This window comes from Schistocerca americana, chromosome 3, assembly GCF_021461395.2.
Source record: "Schistocerca americana isolate TAMUIC-IGC-003095 chromosome 3, iqSchAmer2.1, whole genome shotgun sequence".
In the NCBI taxonomy this organism is placed as follows: domain Eukaryota; kingdom Metazoa; phylum Arthropoda; class Insecta; order Orthoptera; family Acrididae; genus Schistocerca; species Schistocerca americana.
In genome coordinates, this window is record NC_060121.1 from 170,249,885 (window position 1) to 170,270,052 (window position 20,168).

General features: G+C 43.1%; 1 protein-coding gene across 1 annotated transcript in view; it reads left to right on the top strand.

The window, feature by feature from the left end:
* Nucleotides 1-20,168, top strand: part of LOC124605949 (toll-like receptor 2) — a 345,947-nt gene that overhangs the window by 145,443 nt on the left and 180,336 nt on the right. The window contains exons 4-5 of the mRNA XM_047137910.1: nucleotides 7,769-7,886; nucleotides 19,435-19,645. Of these exons, the coding sequence (XP_046993866.1) occupies nucleotides 7,769-7,886; nucleotides 19,435-19,645 (329 nt within the window). The remainder of the gene's footprint in view (nucleotides 1-7,768; nucleotides 7,887-19,434; nucleotides 19,646-20,168) is intronic.

Genomic DNA, 20,168 nt, shown 5'->3' on the forward strand with positions numbered 1-20,168 from the left:
CTCCCTAAGGGTAGCTGCCAGAGAGACCTGCCGCCTCACAGACAGGGCGCTCTGCCAAAGACGGAGAAACGCGTCGTCTCGAAATTCGTGCAGGGTGTGCAGACTGAAGATGCCACGTGCGTTAACGTAGCAGCTGCCGAGCTCACTGTACGTCTTTTGCAACCAGTGTTTACTAATGCAGACGGTAAGGAACTGTAGATTTACTGGTTTGTAGTTCCATCGCCAAGTTCTCATTTTGAAACTTCCTAGCATTCTCTCTGTTCAGGAGATTACGCTGTGTCTGTTTTCCTAGAAACATCAGTAGTGTTAGACTACTTACGAAAGTTTTATTGTGATTTTGGTATAGCCTTCCACAGTACTGTGCGGGTCGCAGTTGAATCTTAAGGAATCGGTATACATCGCAAAAGTCTCTAAATTGTATTGAGCTGGCGTCTTCATTCCGCCTAGTTGTCCCAGAGCATATAAAGGCGGGACGTCGGATCCTCATCAAGTGCAGTTGGCTGAAATGGATTGCTACTACTCGTGACACTGATATTCAGGCTCAGAAAGCCTATAAAGTGACTTAGTCGAAATTTTAAAAGGGATTAAAGTTATTTTACACGCAAGGTTAAAGTTTGTTAAAATAACAAACTCACTATCGTCAATAATCAGTGCTCTGACATCGACAGACGGTCTACAGATCACAAGAAAAATTTGATCAGTAAGTTTTTCATAAACAAATGAACAGTACATAAAGTTTGTCTGCAGTACTCAAAAACTCGGGGCACCAAGTATATATTTACTCGTTACCAATCCAAAATTTAATCATGTAATCAGCTAACACACAATTTCGTACGCCAGTAAGATCTGAGCTATACTACCAGTGTAGATGTCTCACAGGGGGCATCGTTCGTAACAACACAACAACGCACTAAGTGGTTCCGGCTGTTCTAAATTTTCTTTTGTTTTACACGCTATGATCAGATTATTTTCATTAGCATTTTACGATTACACTAATGAGAAAAGCTTTATATGCCTGTTTGACATCTGATTTAACAAATAATAAGTAATAAAGGTACAAGTTTTGCCCACATGCAGCTCCCCAGTAGCCAGTTTGATTGCGGGATCGCTCCGCAGTTTCCAAGTCAGCTAAATGAAGGATCCTACCGAATTATGGTGCAAAACATGTAGTATTCTTTGGTCGCATACACCGATCAGCACTTTTTAATGTCATCAGATACCTGCTACGTAAGTTAGGATGCTTTAATTGACAATAGTGTTATTGTGGCTACAACGATCAGAAATGCAATCTAGTTAACAAGATACGATCATACGGATTATTTTCGCAAAAATATGATTGCCTCGAAGAGTGATATACTGCGCATACAGGCAGATTTCAGATGCCTAGGATTCTGAAAAGCGTTTAACACAGTGCCTCATTGCAGACTGTTAACGAAGGTCCGAGCATACGGATTAGGTTTACAGATTTGTGGATGACCTGTTCTTAAGGAATAGAAACCAGAACGCTGTCCTCGAAGGCGAGTATACATCACAGACAAGTACGGTATATCGTCAGGAGTGCGCCGGGGAGGTGTAATGGCACTTCTCGTATTCTCTGTGTACATAACTGATCTGACGAACAGGGTGCGAAGTAATCTGCGGCCGTTGACTGATGACGCAGTGGTGCACCTGAAGTTGTGACATTCAGTGTCTGTAGGAGGATACAAGATGACTTAGTTGGTGTGATGAATGGCAGCTTACTCTAAATACAGAAAAAAACCTTAATTAATGCAGATTATTGGGAAAAATAATCCCATAATATTCGAATACAGCATCAGCAGCCTTTTGCTTGACGCAGTCACATCGATGAAATATCTGGGCGTCAAATGGAATGAGCGCTAAGAAGGCGCATGGTCGACATCGGTTTATTGGGAGAATTTTAACAAAGATTACCTGATCTGTGCTATAAAAGGGACTGAGTGTACAACACAAGTGCGTCGTACTCCTGAGTACTGTTCGACTTTCTGGTATCTCCCCCAAGTCGAATTAAAGGAAGATACTGGAGAAATTCAGAGGCATGCTGCTAGATTCGTTGCCTGTAGCTTCGACCAACACGCGAGTTTTACAGAGATGCTTCGTGAAAAACTGAAGTTCTTTTCGCGAAACGCTATTGAGAAAATTTATGGAGCTGGCATTTGAAGCTGATTGCAGTTTGCATCTTCTGCTGTCGACGTATATTCCTCATAAGGACAATGAAGGAAAATTATGATTCTTACAGAGGCACATAAAAAGTTTTTCCCTCGCTTTATTTGCGATCGAGTGAGGTGGCCCGGTGGTCAGTACATTTGACTCGCTTTCGGTAGGATGGCGGTTCAAACGCGTGTCCAGGCATCGTGATTGAAGTTTTCCGTGATTGCTCTAAACCGCTGTAGGCAATTGCTGGGATGGTTCCTTTGAAAGAGTATCGGCGATTTCCTTCCCCATCGCTGAAATATTCAGAGGTTGTGCTCCGCCGCTAATGACTTATATGTCGAGAGGACGTTATACCCTAACCTTCCTTTATGTATTTGCGGATGAGGATACATGTAGCCTGAACTTTAATGACACGTGGTGTCATATTGTGCGACGTGACAAATGCCGTGTTGGATGACACAATGACATGTGTCATGTTAAACGACATGACATCATGTATCATGTTACTTTACTTGACAAGATACGAAGGGTATTTCGAAAGTAAGATTCGATCGGTTGCGAAATGGAACAACGATAAAACTGTGCAAAGGTATGTTGGACAGTGTCTCTAGCATGCCCGTTGATCACGTCATACCTGTCTGTTCAGTTCTGAGCACGTAAAGATGCCTAGAAAACAGCATCTCTCGCGAAGTATGAGTGCCCTTGAGATACTTCGTCTGATTTGGTGGAGCCCGCAAAACATAACTGCCATGCATTTTTTTCCTCGTGACAGTTCGCGACCACACTCTCCAGCATTTTCGATGGGAAGTGATTGATCACCTTCCATACAGCCAGAACTTTGCTCCCTCTGATTTTCATTTCTGCTGACACGAACCGCTGGCTATGAAGTCAACGTTTTGGCACAGACAATGAGTTGAAGATCAGTATAGAGATTCGGCGAAAAGTGCAGGCGGCTGCCTTCCATGAACGAGAATATTGGAAAGTTGGTAAAACGCTGCGAAATATGTCTCAGACAGAGCGGAAACTATGTAGAGACGTTGCTAGAAGCTGTGGCTAACTACTGCAAATAAAGCACTTTGAAGTTGCCATGTAAGTCGAGAAGCTAGTTCTCTTCTTTTACATCCCTAACTCTGCCCGGGGCATATTCGCCTTTCTTTGCTATAAAAGGAGCATTTTTCATTCTAGCAGTTTTATGTTTCACAAGGTTCCAGGAGCACATTGTTGCAGACTCAACAGTAACTGTAGGAAAATATTTCAGCGAAATTAGTCACAGAGTTATACTTGATAATCTTCTAGTGGTGCACATTTTAGGCAAGAGCTGGAAGGCGGACATGTTGGAACAAATTAAAGTATTCAGCATCGAAAATGGGAAATTTAAATACTCACCGAAATGATGTTAAAACAGTGCTGTTAAATTAGAAATCATAATGACCTGTAGTATGTATGGATACATATTCTCAAAAATTAGATCTTTGTAATTTTGGCGGAATTACCTGTTTGTCATGAGTAATGACAAATATTTCACATTTTCAGTTATCGTTACACATTCCATGTGCTGGTATCAAAGATACTTTTCTCAAGTGTAAAGAAAACATTAGAAAGTAAAAGATATCACCAGCACCAGCATGCAGGTAATGCAGTTAAAGTGAGCTTTTCTTAGGCCGCTGTCTTGATTTCTGTGCACGGTAACGTTGTTAGTGAACTTCAAAAGATCACAAAGAAAAGACAACAAAAATCCAGAGAGCGAAAGTGATGGCGATAACATAACAAGGGAACATCTATTTCTGAGTCTTTACATTTTCTTGTTGGTAATAGATCACAAATTGAAATAGACTTTCTCACAAATGGGAAGTTCGCTCTCTTCTTCCGCAGGCAGTCCGCACCACACGCTAAGAGCAAAATGCTCCTACATTAAGATCTATGTGTAGTGAAGTTAAATGTTTTTCTACTGTGATCTTTGCCCGATGAAGAGGCTACATCTCGAAACATGTAGCCGTGTTAAAATTTGAGCACGCAAACAAAGATTGGGCAGATGCTAGTAGGACTCGCACACTGGCGGTTCCGTACAAACTTGATTATTTGTACGCAGACAGCTCATCCATTCCGGGAATCGAGGGTCTCGACGATTTTGCCTGTTACGGATACTGGCAGTGGCAAGATAACGGTCCTGGGAATTCCAAGAATTTCAAAAAAGTCTTAACTTCAAGCCTGAAATGGGATAACAAATGCTGAAAGAAGTAGTTTCGTGTGGTATAATCACAAATTAACAGTTTTCTAATTGTTCCTTTACTTTTACTATGAAACCATTCTTCTTGCCAGATTTCATGATTCTACATCAGGGGGTAGTTAAGCTATAGATTTTATTGAGTGAGTCCGTATCAAAATATGTGACATAAATCACTGTATCTTTTGATTTCATTGGCTTTAAAATTTCTGCAGTACCAACGGACTGTAGACCTCAGTATGTGATATAAATGTAAACCTGATCTATCTTCTTGTTCCTCAGAAGAAACGGTCTTAACAGATGGACGGACATCTCATAGCAAATGACTTTTTTCCGTGTGATATAACTACAGATTAACGGCTTTCGAATTTTTCCTCTGGGTTTACTGTGAAACGTTGCTCTTGCCCTATTTCATGCTTCTGGGTCAACGGAAAGCACCCAGTGGATTTTGATGAGTGACTTCGCGGCTATCGAAGTATGTTACACAAATGGTCGTAACTTTTTGACTGGGTTACTCAGTAGCTACAGTTTTTCTCCATCCCCTAGCAACCATAGGTCTTAATATGCGACGTAAATTTCAACTTCATCCATCTACTCTTCAAAATATGCCAGGCTACATGGAGGAAACCTTAACGCATGACACTTAGAACTCCACTGGGAAACACCGTTTATCACAAAGATCATGCGCTGTCTAGTAACTTTCGCGTTTAACTCTCTCGCGGATGGTAAAATTGTTGCTCTTTGGTTTATTTATTCTCTTTGTAACAACACATTTACGAAAAGAGTTACGTGAAATACTTTTAGCAATGCTGTGCTTTGCTTTTCTTTATCATCATTACCCTTTAGCGGAATAAAATGTATATATGGAAGTCTTATTGTTCTGTATCTGGCCTACAATTTAAGGAACGATTTTTCGTAACTGCAACTCATGCTAAGAATCAATATATCTTCCCTACTTCATAGTGATTAAAAGTTGAAATTACTTTGTTATGAGCACTGATGTTACAGTCCGTGTGATCGTTCAAAAACACAAGTTCGCAGTGGATTTTATTTCTCGTTAAAATGCTATTTCATACCACGACTAGCCCAAGAACATGAGACTCTCATTAAAAAATACGTTGTCACTATAAAGTTTGCCAGATCAGAACGGAGCACAGCAAGATTCCTATCAGATTCTGAAGGTACATTAAATTATTTGCACTGTAAATTATATCCTATCAGCAGCCCGCGTCAATCTGCAACACATCATAAAATCTGCTGATCTTCACTGCCAGTCTGGGAGCTAAAAGAAATAATATTATTTTACTATTATTTTACCGCTTCCTTGCGGTATGCTCGACTATATTGTAAGTCGTTTAAATACGCCGCGGCAGCGGCTCTTCGTTCTCCACGCAGCTCAGCACCACAGATAATATTTATATAACTGAAAAATGTCTCAACAGGATGGGATAATATGCAAGCAAGCTTAACAATAAATAATACAAGTTTTCATTTAAACAACTCTATTAAAACCTTTAAATATCTCAGTGATTACAGACCTTTGTGAATTCACACGTAATGGCGTACATTGCTTAGTCTCGACAAAAGAATGCTACACTAGCGTTCGCTACTACGACACAGGATATCTTACTCGTTCGACTCCCAGATGAAGAAGACAAAGAAATTGCTATTCGTCACGTATTATATACTAGTTACTTATTTTAATCTTTGTTCGACATTTATCGTCTGTGGCGGTTTCATTACTCGCCGACGCAGATATTCTCAAAAATAAATAATAAAAAAAAAATACATAATTTTATACAATAACACAATATGATACATATAATTTTCTCGTTACTACATAATATGTTGTTTTTGTTTCTTACTAGACGTTACATAACGAATGATTGAAATGTTTCACTTGGAGCTAATCTAGGGGTATGCAACAGAGTTCTGGTGACCAGAACCGGTGCTAGGTGTTTTTCTGCTCTAGGCGAGAACTGAAAAATGACGCCCCTTTACCATCCGTCTCCCCGATTTCCTTCCCCCAACCATCCCCCCCCCCCTCCACACACACATACACATACACACACCACCACCATGAGTATCCAACGGGACAACACTGTAACTGTCCTGTCATATTTTTAATCATTAAACTAAGGTCACCAGCCGTTCTCATTGCCTATCGATAGTCTTTAATTTTCATGCTTTGTCCTACGTTGCTTCAGAAGTGAATGAGAACAACAAAAATCATCGGTCTCTCATTTTTTGTCTTCAATTTTTGAAATTTCCCCAAACAATTAAAATGGGAATTATGTGCTGCAAATTTTAAAACAGAACTCACTTGAATACGTCAGTCCATCCAAATTTGACATCAATTACTTACTTTATTTAATTACAAGCAAATGGGCAGATAAATGTATGGAACTATTTTCTGGTACGAATGAATTTATCCTTCAGTTTAGAATTTATGCCATATTGTGGGAGACATTCTGAAACATTTTAATGTCGTTGTGTCATTTAGCTTGTTTTGATCGCAATATTTTTACAATGAGAAATGACTCTCATCTTTTTCCTCATTCAGTTTCTTGCGATAAAATAAATAAATAATGCTTTGTTTGAGTGCTCCATTGAGGGTACTACAATTTTTCTTAGGCGCAGTGGTCTAAGCGATTGGCTTCTGATCATTCGTCCTAGATGAGTCCAGATTCGAATCCCGGTGAGGGATAGATTTTGTGGTTGTCTGAAGGCAGTAGCACTTTCCATTGTTCGATCCGTACTCAGTAGCGGCTGCTTTAGTTCTGAGGTTGGTAGAAGCGATGTCAAAGTAAGTAAAGAATTACTAAGCAACTGTTCCCTATGCTTTCGAAAACATTTCGATGCTTTAATTTTTCTTATTATACACTTTTCCCCTCATTTGCTCATATTTTCTCTGTTCAATTGAAATTAATTTTTTTCGCCCGCTACCGCCCCTAAAATTTTGCCGCTCTTAGGTGGCCGCCTAATCTTGCCTAATGGCAGAGACGACTCAGCCGGGGACACAGCAGCACTGAAATGGAGTTTAGTGAAAAAATGGGCACTTAGAATGTTTTATATTTCCACTCTCTCTCTGTACATATCCAAGCATGTCACGCCAGTTTTACGTCTGTTCCACGCCACCTTCACGATGTTGACTATTTAGTGGCCTACATTGTATTTGTCTCCGGACATGTATTTATAGGACTTTTCTGTACTTTTGACCAGTGCTTTAGGGCCTACATGTAAGAAAATTAAACAATTTTTTTAAACAGACGCTGTCTTTAGTTTTGAGAATGAACTGAGCTGGATGGCACTAGCTGGAGACTAAGTGATTTTCTGTGCCTCACCTGCTCACTGTTCTGCGGTGTGTTGCAGGCCGTCGGCGTGCCTGAACCGGGACACGGTGCTGGTGACGGCGGTGATTCGGCACGCGACCGCCGCCAGGAAGGGCGTGCTCAACAGACTCCACTATATACACAACGCCACGCTCATGGTGAGTACCCACACACCCTGTCCTGAAAGTGTGCACAGCGTAGCTCGACAGTATCGAATGAGGTACACTATTGGCCATTACTATTGCTACACCAAGAACAAATGCAGATGATACACGGGTATTCGTTGGACAAATATATTATACTAGAATTGACATGTGATTACATTTTCACGCAATTTGGGTGCATAGAACCTGAGAAATCAGTACCCAGAACAACCAACTCTCGCCGTAATAACGGCCTTGATGCGCCTGGGCATTGCATCGAACAGAGCTTGAATGGCGTGTAGAGGTACAGCTGCCCATGCGGCTTCAACACGATACCACAGTTCATCAAGAGTAGTGACTGGCGTATTGTGACCAACCAGTTGCTCGGCCACCATTGACCAGACGTTTTCAATTGGTGGGAGATCTGGAGAATGTGCTGGCCAGGGCAGCAGTCGAACATTTTCTATATCCAGAAAGGCCCGTACAAGACCTGCAACATGCGCTCGTGCATTATCCTGCTGAAATGTAGGGTTTCGCATGGATGGAATGAAGGGTAGAGCCACGGGTCGTAACACATCTGAAATGTAACGTCCACTGTTCAAAGTGCCGTCAATGCGAACAAGAGGTGACCGAGACGTGTAACCAATGGCACCCCTTTACCATCACGCCGGGTGATACGCCAGTATGGCCATGACGAATACACGCTTCCAATGTGCGTTCACCGCGATGTCACCAAACACGGATGCGACCATTATGATGCTGTAAACAGAACCTAGATTCATCTGAAAAAATGACGTTTTGCCATTCGTGCACCCAGGTTCGTCGTTGAGTACAGCATCGCAGGCGCTCCTGTCTGTGATGCAGCGTCAAGGGTAACCGCAGCCATGGTCTCCGAGCTGATAGTCCATGCTGCTGCAAACGTCGTCGAACTGTTCGTGCAGATGGTTGTTGTCTTGCAAACGTCCCCATCTGTTGACTCAGGGATCGAGACGTTGCTGCACCATCCGTTACAGCCATGCGAATAAGATGCCTGTCATCTCGACTGCTAGTGATACGAGGCGGTTGGGGTCGAGACACGGCGTTCCGTATTACCCTCCTGAACCCACCGATTCCATATTCTGCTAACAGTATTGGATCTCTACCAACGCGAGCAGCAATGTCGCGATACGATAAACCGCAATCGCGATAGGCTACAATCCGACCTGTATCAAAGTCGGAAACGTGATGGTACGCATTTCTCCTCCTTACACGAGGCATCGCAACAACGTTTCACCAGGCAACGCTGGTCAACTGCTGTTTGTGTATGAGAAATTGGTTGGAAACGTTCCTCATGTCAGCACGTTGTAGGTGTCGCCACCGGCGCCAACCTTGTGTCAGTGTTCCGAAAAGCTAATCATTTGCATATCACAGCATCTTCTTCCTGTCGGTTAAATTTCGCGTCTGTAGCACGTCATCTTCGTGGTGTAGCAATTTTAATGGCCAGCAGTGTAGTATCTACTCCACTTAACATTGTTATAACAACACTAGCGTTTCTCACATACAGTGGCGGAAAAATGTAGATTAATGAAATTACTCGAATAGATTTGTCTAGATAGAATGTTTTGGTGATTGACATTGCCAGACCACAGTTTATGTCAGCAAGAGATACGCCATTACAAATTCGAAATGCTGGCACATTATTAGAAGGCCTAACTGCCACAGCGTTCAGTAGTAGAATTGAAAGGTGTACGCACAGTGTTGTACAGGTGCCGGATGTCCGTTTATGGGATGGAGTTCCATGCCTGTGGCACTTGGTCGGACAATACAGCGACAGTTAATGCTGTTTGAAGATGAGGCTGTAGTTCTCGTCCGATGATGTCGCATATGTGTTCGACTGGTGACATATCTGGTGGTCGAACAGGCCAAGCCAACATGTTGACAATCTGTAGATCATGTTGGAACACAACAGAGGTATATGGGGGAGCATTATTCTGTTGGAAAATACCCCCTGGAATGCTATTCATGAATGGCAGTACAATAGGTCTAACCACCAGATTGACGCAGAAACTTTTAGCCAGTGTTTCGTAGGATAGCCAGGAGAATGCTCCTGCTCTCAAACGAAATCGCATCCCAGACCACAATTCTAGGTGTTGGTCCACTGTGTCCAGCATGCAGACATGTTGATTACAGGCCCTTCACTGGTCTCCTTCTAAGTCATGAATGGCACTGAGGCATAATCAGCTTTCATCGGAAACACATTAGACCTCCACCTTGCCCTCCAATGATCTCTCCCTTGACAATCGTGAGGTCGCCAGTGACGGTGGTTTGTGGTCAGTGGAATGCACGCCACAGGCCACCTGTCTCGGAGCTGTCCTTAAAGCAAAATATTTGAAACAGTCCGTTGCGTCATTGTGGCCCCAATTGCTGCGGATTCTCTACGATGGGCCGGAGCCATACGCCGAACACGATAGTCTTCCCTCTCGCCAGAGCCATGCGGACGTCCGGAGGCCAGTCCCCTTGCGACCGTATATGTAACGACCGCACCGAGCGAGGTGGCGCAGTGGTTAGCACACTGGACTCGCATTCGGGAGGACGACGGCTCAATCCCGTCTCCCACCGTCCTGATTTAGGTTTTCCGTGATTTCCCTAAATCGTTTCAGGCAAATGCCGGGATGGTTCCTTTGAAAGGGCACGGCCGCTTCCCTTCCCAATCCTTCCCTAACCCGAGCTTGCGCTCCGTCTCTAATGACCTCGTTGTCGACGGGACGTTAAACATTAACCACCACCGTAACGACCGCAGTCAGCAATCGTTTACAGTGGCTACATTCCTGCCAAGTCTTTCTGCGATATGACAGAACGAGCATCCAGCTTCTCATAGCCATATCACACGACCCCATTCGTACTCACTGAGATGATAATAATGGCGTCTTTGTCGCCTTAAAGGCATTCTCGACTGACATCCACTCTCAACGCCGAATCACAATGACTGTTACAGACTGTATTTAAAGCAAACCTGGTTTGCATCCTTACGGTGGCGCTTCTAGCGCCACTCTTATGCGATTGGCGTATAATATGAGTAATCATCTTTCAGATGTACGAAGACACCTTCCTATTTTCGTTTGTATTGTGACGTTTTTTCCGTCAGTATATTTCTTACCTTAGCGAATCTACGGACAACTTTCAATCTTATCAGTCAAATTCATTTTCAGAATCCTTTTGCAACACTGGATCTCATGCGTTTCTACTGTTTACATTTCTGCCTTTTTTTCACATTTAACGACTCACTTCTATACAATTCTGCGCCCGAAAGGCAACCTATCTAGATCCAAATTATCCGGACACCACCAACTGTCACAAGAGGCTGAACAGCAAGTACAAAAGGAAGCAACGAGTATTGTGTTATCAGCAGAGAAGCATTAATGGCGCAATGGGTCGGTCAGCATGGTTCAGGGGGTCGGTCAGCAAAGTTCAGCAACGTCGAACGTGAACCAAATTCATCACGGACATTTAAACGCTTCTAAAGCTTCCGAGGTCGACCAATGGTGATGTGCTTGTGAAGTGAAAACGCGAAGGAACAATCCAGCTAAATAAAGACGAAGCAGACTTTATGTTCTTACGAGCAGGAACCATTGCGGAAGACTGTTAGAAAATAATGGCAAGAACTCGGTGGAAGGAATCACTCGTGAATTACAAATGCGTTACTAGCAATCCAGCTAGCGCAATGACTGTGCGTGGATAGTTAAAAGGAATGAGCTACAGTAGTCGAGGGGCTCCTCAGAAACCAAACATTTCTGTAAAAATTGCTAAGCGACGCTGGAGGTGTTGTAAAGACCGACGTCACTGTGCGGTGAATCACTGGAAACGAGTTATTTGGGGTGATAAATCATGCTTACCCTGTGGCAGGTTTTGGTACTTGCGAACGCTTTCAGAACGGTGCCTGCAGTCGTGTGTAGTGCCGAGATTAAAGTTCAAAGGAGGAGATGTTACGGTATGGGGGTATTTTTCACCATTAGGATGTGATTCCTTTACTGCGCTTGACAATGATGTGAACACACTTCACGCAATGTGTACCGCCTACAGTAGAACAGTTCGGAGACAGTGACTGGATCAGCACGACAATGCACCTGTCAAAAAGTGTCGTCTGTGTAGCAATGTTATGTGGCCAAAAAAGTTCCTGAAATGTTCTGGCCTGCACAGAATCTGGATCTGAACGCAATGGAACCCCTTTGGGATGGGTTACAACGTAATATTTCACTTGAGGCCACAGTGTCCCAGTCTCTTGAGGAAGAATGGGATACTATTCCTCCACAGATATTCAGAAACTTACTGTCCAGCTGAGTTCAAGCCATGATAACGGAGAAGGGTCGACATAGCCTGTATTAATGTCTACTAATAGTGTGCGAATACTTTTTATGTGATAGTGTAAATTACCAGAATTTTCTTTGTAAGATTAGTGCCTCCTTTTTATATTTACCTTGCTTCCTCTGTGTGCGTTTGTCTCCATGGAAGCAGAACTCTTTCACTTGCTTTCCTACATGCTGGATATTTTGATGTTAAGTTTGTCACTGGTCTCACTTCTGGTGCTCCTACAGACTACTAGTCTACATTCTGATTGTATTCTGTGATCTGTAGACCTTTCCATTCAACAGGTCTTGTAGATTTTCCTCACTTTCACAAAGGGCATCAATGTTATCTTAATCGAATTTCGCTCGCCCGGCTAGCCGCGCGGTGTAACGCTCTGCTTCCCGAGAGGGAAGGCGTGCCGGTCCCGGCACAAATCCGCCCGGCGGATTAGTGTCGAGGTTCGGTTTGCCTGCCAGCCTTTGGATGGTTTTTAAGGCGGTTTTCCATTTGCCTCGGCGAATGGGGCCTGGTTCCCCTTATTCCGCCTCAGTTACACTACGTAGGCGATTGTTGCACAAACACTGTCTCCACGAACGCGTGCATCATAATTACTCTACCACGCAAACATTTGGGTTACACTTGTCTGGTGTGAGACGTTCCCAGGGAGGTCCACTGGCGGACGAAACGCACAATAACCCAGGGTTCGGTGTGGGGTGGTGGTGGGGTGAGTGGACTGCTGTAGCCTTTTGTGGGGTTGTGAACCACTGAGGGCTACGGCGTGGACGAAGCCTCTCCGTCGTTTCTACGTCCCCACTACAATCGAATTTCTGTCCTTTCTCCTCAACTGCAGTTCGGCATTAATTTCTTATCACAGTATTGTAATTGGATCCATTATTAGTACAGAAGCGGGATCAGTTTCCTCCAGACTTATTAAATTTATTTATTCACTATTAACTCGATTTGGATCGCCTAAGCAAGTCTCAAGTGATAGGTCACTATGAAGTGGGTCAATTCACATCATCCGTTTTAAGAAGATAGGGCGTTTCCCCTCTTAAAAAGAGACCAGATTGCCGCCGTTACGCATTATTACGTCGGACTCACTGTCGGTGCAAGTTGTACTCTGCGGAAGGTTTGACGCGGAGTGTTACGTCAAATGAACTGCAAAGCTAAATTGTAGGAAAAGTACACTTAATTCTTCCCTGTAGGATTTGGTGGGGCTTGCTTACCACATATGTTCTAAAGCTATCCCCACTGAATTTCTTCTCTGTAGACCTTGGCTCCTAACTGTGTGACAGTGAATGTTGCAGTGACTTTCAGGGATACTACTACACTGCTACAAGTTGGGCGCTAATGACCATAGACGTTTTGCGCCCTAAAACCACAAACAAAAAAAAAACAAAAAAAAAACACTGCTACAATAATGTTTCCGTACATGGGATGCCATCAAATTCATTAATACAAAGCAAAATGAAAAAATTGCGTCTTCACAATCAACCCGTTACGAAAGGCAGTTTGAACTCGTTAATCAAAGGAACGATCGCTGAATGTGAATACCGCTGAAATGCCTGACCTAGCAGGACAGAGCGGATTGGGTTGTGGAAAGGGGCCAAACTAAGTTGCTGTCAGTTGTACTCAACATACAAACTTTATTTATCAACACACAGTATTACAACAAGGTTGCAAAAAACTCAAAACTTTAATCGACCTCCTTTGATTAACTTTAGCTCGGCTGAAGGCCATACTCAAAATCCAAGACACTAGGCCTAAGCAAGAAATTGAAATACAATGTTCTTCTGGAGGTTTCACTCAAGAATATTTTCTGAATCTTCAATCTAAACAGGCTGAATGCCTTAGCAATTTAATTTTAATGGAACTTGGCTGGAGGCCCCTTATTAAGCAATAAGAAGAGTTTCAATCAAGAGGCAGAAGGCCTTATCTTAAAACATTTCATGCAAAATTGGGCTGAAGGTCCGTACAAAAGGAGAACTATCTTGTGCCTTAAGCGCAAGACAAGAACATTAATTTAAGAGATATTGATACTTGGCTGAAGGACACACATCAACCAAATAACTAAAATTCAGACAGGGAAATTACTATTTCACACAAGGGCCGGCCGGAGTGTCCGAGAGGTTCTAGGCGCTACAGTCTGGAGCTGGGCGACCGCTACGGTCGCAGGTTCGAATCCTGCCTCGGGCATGGATGTGTGTGATGTCCTTAGGTTAGTTAGGTTTAAGTAGTTCTAAGTTCTAGGAGACTGATGACCTCAGAAGTTAAGTCCCATGGTGCTCAGAGCCATTTGAACACACAAGGAACGGCGCCCGGTAGTTTCCACGGGTCGTCCTGAGATTGTAACACTAACGCCCATTTAGGTGAGACAGGCAGCCTGTCCAACGACTTCTTAATCTGAAGGCAACCCAACCGACAGAGAGCCGACCGACCATCAACAAAATCAGTTCAGCTTCAGGCAACCAGCAAACGACCACAAGACCTCAGTACAACGACACACGGAATATTGGAGCCCGCAACGATCAACAACACCTCAGCTGTAGAGCTACACGCCGCCCTGGAAAGCAACAACATGACGATGAACATACACTGCCTAAAATTACGTCAACGACCAGGGCAGGTAACCGGAACGTCAACGGCCACAAGGCGGAAGCTACGGCAGGTCAACTTCAGTAACGGGGAATAAATAAAGTTAAACTGCATAGGAAGACGGCTGGAATCTAAGCCGACTTAAATACACACACGTTGTTGCTCGCGGAAATGTACCAACAGCGACTTCCCGGATGAAACGAAGAAATGTAAACAGTTGAGGCTCGATAATAGCTTTAGTGAAGACTCAACTTTCATGTCCAAGATCGGTGGGCGACGAACTTCGTGGCACTCGCAAGCAGCACCTCACACTAAAACCACGGGTGCACACCGCCAGTGGCCTCGGCCAGAAACGCGCGACGGAGACTTCCTCGCTGCTCCACGCCAACCGACCGACCGCGCAGACCCGGAAACGATGAAAAGACCAAATACAGGTCGGTGGATGAGATGACCAACCGAGCAACCAACCAACGGTCGTCCCGCTCCAATCTCCCTCCGTCGGACAGTTCATGTGTATCGCCAGCGCTCGGCGAGCACTGAAGCGCTCCGTCCCCGACTTCACTGCTGCCACGTCCCGACTGCGCTGCTGGTTCGTCTCCAACTGACTGCCAGACACACGACGACCCGGAAATACTATCGGTCGCTCCAGAGATGGTACGACAGTGCACTTATCGATACGCGCTGCTGCTGCCGCTCATTGCCAAGCCAGTCAGGAAGTTAATGACGCCAGTAAATGGAATAAGAAAACGAGGCGGCAGTACGTAATATGAGATGATAAACAATAAATGGCATGAACACGAGCCGTGCAGGGCTCAACCACCCTTCGAGCATCATAATGTTCACGACATCTGTTTCCATGTTTCTTCAGTCGCACGCATCAACTTTATGTTGACAATGTGTATTGCAGAACCAGAATTGATACAGTTTCCTGAGGCAAAATTACACTTCAGCTCAATTTTGCTTAACAAAATTACCACTCGTTCACACTTGTTGCCTGCATGAATGCTAGTCTTAGAATTTGTAATTGGCTATTCTATTCCCACCTGCATGCACTTCTGTGATTGGTCGGTTAAGTCCACCAATCATTCATAACATTAAATTATTGCCTTTGTTGATCTTTGCAGATCGATATGCAGTTACTGAAATTTTAGGGCCGGCCGCTGTGGCCGAGCCGTTCTAGGCGCTTCAGTCTGGAACCCCGCGACCGTTATGGTCGCAGGTTCGAATCCTGCCTCGGGCATGGATGTGTGTGATGTCCTTAGGTTAGTTAGGTTTAACTAGTTCTAGTTCTAGGGGACTTATGACCTCAGATGTTAAGTCCCACAGTGCTCAGAGCCATTTGAACCATTTTTTGGAATTTTAGTTACATTATCAGTGTGGGTTATTATTAAAATTTAATGTTAATAATAGAAGTTATGCATCTCGTTGCCAAATCTGATAACGGTACTGCCTCCTCTCTGTCGTCGCTCATGGACAATTCAGAGCATTCTGATCTCTTTCCCACACTCCTCATCCATATGTCATCATCATGTGGAGTACCTATTTTTCTTACCAGCTTGCATAGCTATCGCAGCAGTATGCCATAACCCTCACAAGGCCATTATCTTCCTGCCATTTATGTAAAACAACGCAACACATCATATGATAATTAGCCTGTTGCTTGAAGTATTAGATTATTTTACATAAATGATGAAGACTTTTGTCTTATTATATGCCCATACATTTAAACAAGTATTATACTAGGACGGTATACTCGTAAAAGGAATAGTGTTGATTGGCGCACTTCATAGTAATATATCATCTGAAATCGCGTCAGTGATGAATACATAAGTTTATTCGCAGTCTAAACAAAACATGTTGTCCATTGCAGTAATTGCAGTAATTAGCCAAATCGGCTGCTGGCGACGTGAAGATGACTTAAGCTAAGGACTTAATAAGTTGTAGGATATGTGCGATAAGCTCCATCGTCATCAGAAACAAAGACACGAAATCTAAATTTTACAAGGTAGTAGCATATCCTGTCCTGCTCTACGGACGTGAAGACTGGACTCTATTACTAAACCCTCAGTCAAGGATCTGGTCAACAGGTACGAGATTCCTAACGAATATCTTAAAGGTGTCCAGGCTGGATCACGTCTGAAACGAAGATATTCCGCAGAAACTGAGTGTCCTTTATATTCATGAAAATTCGAAGGAGAACTGAAAATACCATGATGACAGAATGGAGGCTTTGAAGTATCCCACTCAAATGCTACGATATAAGATCGCGAAACATGGGCTTTATGGTTCTCTCGCTTACTAATCGAAGCGGTGAAAAAATTCACCGTTCTGTAACCAACCTGCCCATTGCGAAATATTCAACCCTTCCTATTGATGACATAATTTCAGGGCAAATGAAAGAAAAAAGAAAAGTGTATAGCGTTCGACCTTGCAGCCAATCAGCACTGCAGTTACATTGGTTGGTGTTGTCCTTAAAAACAGGTATTGCCATTGGTTCTGCCTTCTCTTCCGCTAATTGTACTTTTCTTATTGGTGCTGCCATTTTTATAACCCAAAGTACAAGACAGGTTTCCGCTATCGGAAGTGAAAACGCACTAACGTATAGCGCATGCATCCAGTGACAATATAGTTCATCTACTTGCAGTCATCGACATAGCTGGTCAAATTTCTCGTGCTCGAACGCTCCTTGCGTAATGGTCCTCTTTTCTGTGCAGTTCGCTACAGCCGAGCACATGGTTTACTGTGTGTGCGACAGAGATGTCATCGCTTTCCGCTCTTATCGCCCCAGACACCACGGAGAAAGGAATAACGTCGGTGTGAACACCATCGCTACTACTGACAAGGCTGTGTTAAGTCTCAGGCGTAGAAAAAGCATTTGTGTGTGATGTATTTAAGTGACCCACTGGTCTTCACCATAGAGACGATCTGGCCGCTCACGATTCTTACACGCAACTTAATTCGAGTATGAGAGAAACCACTTCGAACAGACAGACAGACTGGTATAAACCCATTACGAGCTGCCGTATCCAACACGTTCAGAGCACTTACCTTTTTCTCATGTCAATATGAGATGATACGACGTTCTTTGTTGACATATAAATTCACGTAGTCTACATTTAAAGCTCATGGTCATATAAATAGCTGCAGTTCATTACAAAAAGCATAACGTTTATACATATTGCGTCCAGCTGAAAAAAAGAGAATCTGCTTTTATTATTATTCCTGACCATGTTAATGTAAAAAACATGAATATTCGGCAGTTCATTTGAACATTAGTTCTTGGTTTTAAAGATAAAGTGTATGGTCATAGAAACAGCTTTACTTCATTACAAACACAATAATTTTTAAACATATTACCTTCAGTTAAAATAAACAGAATCTATCCTTACTAATAATCCATATCATGTTAATCTGAAAGCAGAAATAAGTCAGCAGTTCATTTGAAGTTTTGTTATTGTTTAAAATTTAAGTATAAATTTCATGGTCATACAAACAGCTGCATGCCATTGCAAATACTATAACTCTGTACTGTTTTATTCCTGGGCATTCATGTTAATGCCAATTTTGATTGAAGTATTTGTTCCTAAATTTATTGTATTATATGTTAATATATGAACAGACATCAGATCACTTGAAGCTTGTACTTGTAGTAATTGCTTTATTTATTTCGTTTATTTTGAGCCTTAATGTTAACACAAGTATCATTAAAGTATTTGCCCATACATCGCCTTTAATACATACAAACAAAACAAATGACATCTCTGAGCAAAGTAGCCTATGTAATATATTTTTGTCAAGAGCTTTAAAACAAGCAACAGTTGTATAGCGCATAGTGGATGTTGGCAGAGTTTCGCCATAACAGTGTCAATGCATACAGATTGTGTAAATGTGTGTGAAACGATGTATCAACTGGCCATCAAAATGGAAACAGACAGATGGACACCAACAGAAAAAGGGCTCATAAGGTTGCAGTAAGTACAAAACTAAAATTTTGAATCCATATCGACAGACAATACTCATGGCGATACGTTAAAGCGTGTTCCATCTTCTTGTCACAGAGCCATCACCCAGCATTATGCTCGAAATAGTGATGTAACTTCCAGGAAACCACGTGAAGATGAACCTGGAAAGGTTCGAAAATCTTTTCATTGAATAATAAATAACTATTCAAAAAAGTGAATAGTTGTAGTTTTATTTATTTATACGCATTTCTTTTTTTCATATTTAGCATCAGTTTCTTTTAACGCAAACGTTACATGGTTCAAATATTTAGGTGACTTTAGTACATATAGCATACCATTCATTTGCATCCAGTCTTCTAGTACTGCCTGTTACAATGTCGTATGCTATCCAAGCGTAGTTTGCGCTATAATTGGTACATTCTACGAATGCTCTCCGTACAGTGGTGAATAGGAGTAATTGAATCGATATAAACCAAATCGCATACAACAGTACTGACTGCTTTGTGTGACTGAGTCCATTGATTTACTTCATGTCGGAAATACAATAAGCAACCAACACAGTTTGACAAATAAGGTACAAAACAATACAAAAACAAAAACACTAAAATAAGTTCATAAAAGTAGTACTGCGAGGGCGTCGCATAGGCACAGTTGATGTGAGGGCCACCTCTCGCTGCTGGCAGCTGGGCGCCGAGCTGACGAAGCTTCGCGCAGAGGTGAACGGCGAGGTGGAGCTGCAGCTGCAGCAGGTGCTGGACCTGCTGGCCGGCACCAACGCGCACTCCGTGGCGCTGCACGGCGGCAACTGGAGCGACGCGCCGCTCCAGCTCTCCGAGCAGCCCCTGCTCACCGACCTGGACCTCGCCAGCTGCCGCATCGCCAACGTCAACATCAGTAAGTGAGCCGCGGCTGGACCAAACCTTTATATACGGGCAAGTAACCCGTCGTAGCAATTATTACAGTCCTCGTAGTGCATAAGGCCTGTCTGTGTAATCGTATAAAAGGCCACTTGTGTGGTCGCCATCATGGTTTACTTTCTTCAATTTCTGAAACAAATCCTGCAGCATATACCGCCGGAAAAAAATGCAGCACCCTCAAGGCTCAGGTCATTTTATTGCCAAGTGACGTGATAGGTAGTTCATCATTGTGGGAATATGTGATGACAATTTCAAATGAAACAAACTCCTCACAGTGAAGAGTGCCAAAACAATCTCATTAGTACATAGTGTACAACCACCCCCCCCCCCCACCCCCTCTGGCCGAAACGCAGCCGAATACTCTCTAGTGCAAACGATGCCCAATGGCATCCTGCGGTAGATTTTTTCAAGCACTTTGCACTTTTTATTGCAATTCGGCAATGGCACTTGTATGCTCTGGTGAACGGGTATCCGCTTCTCCACGTCCCATACATGAGATC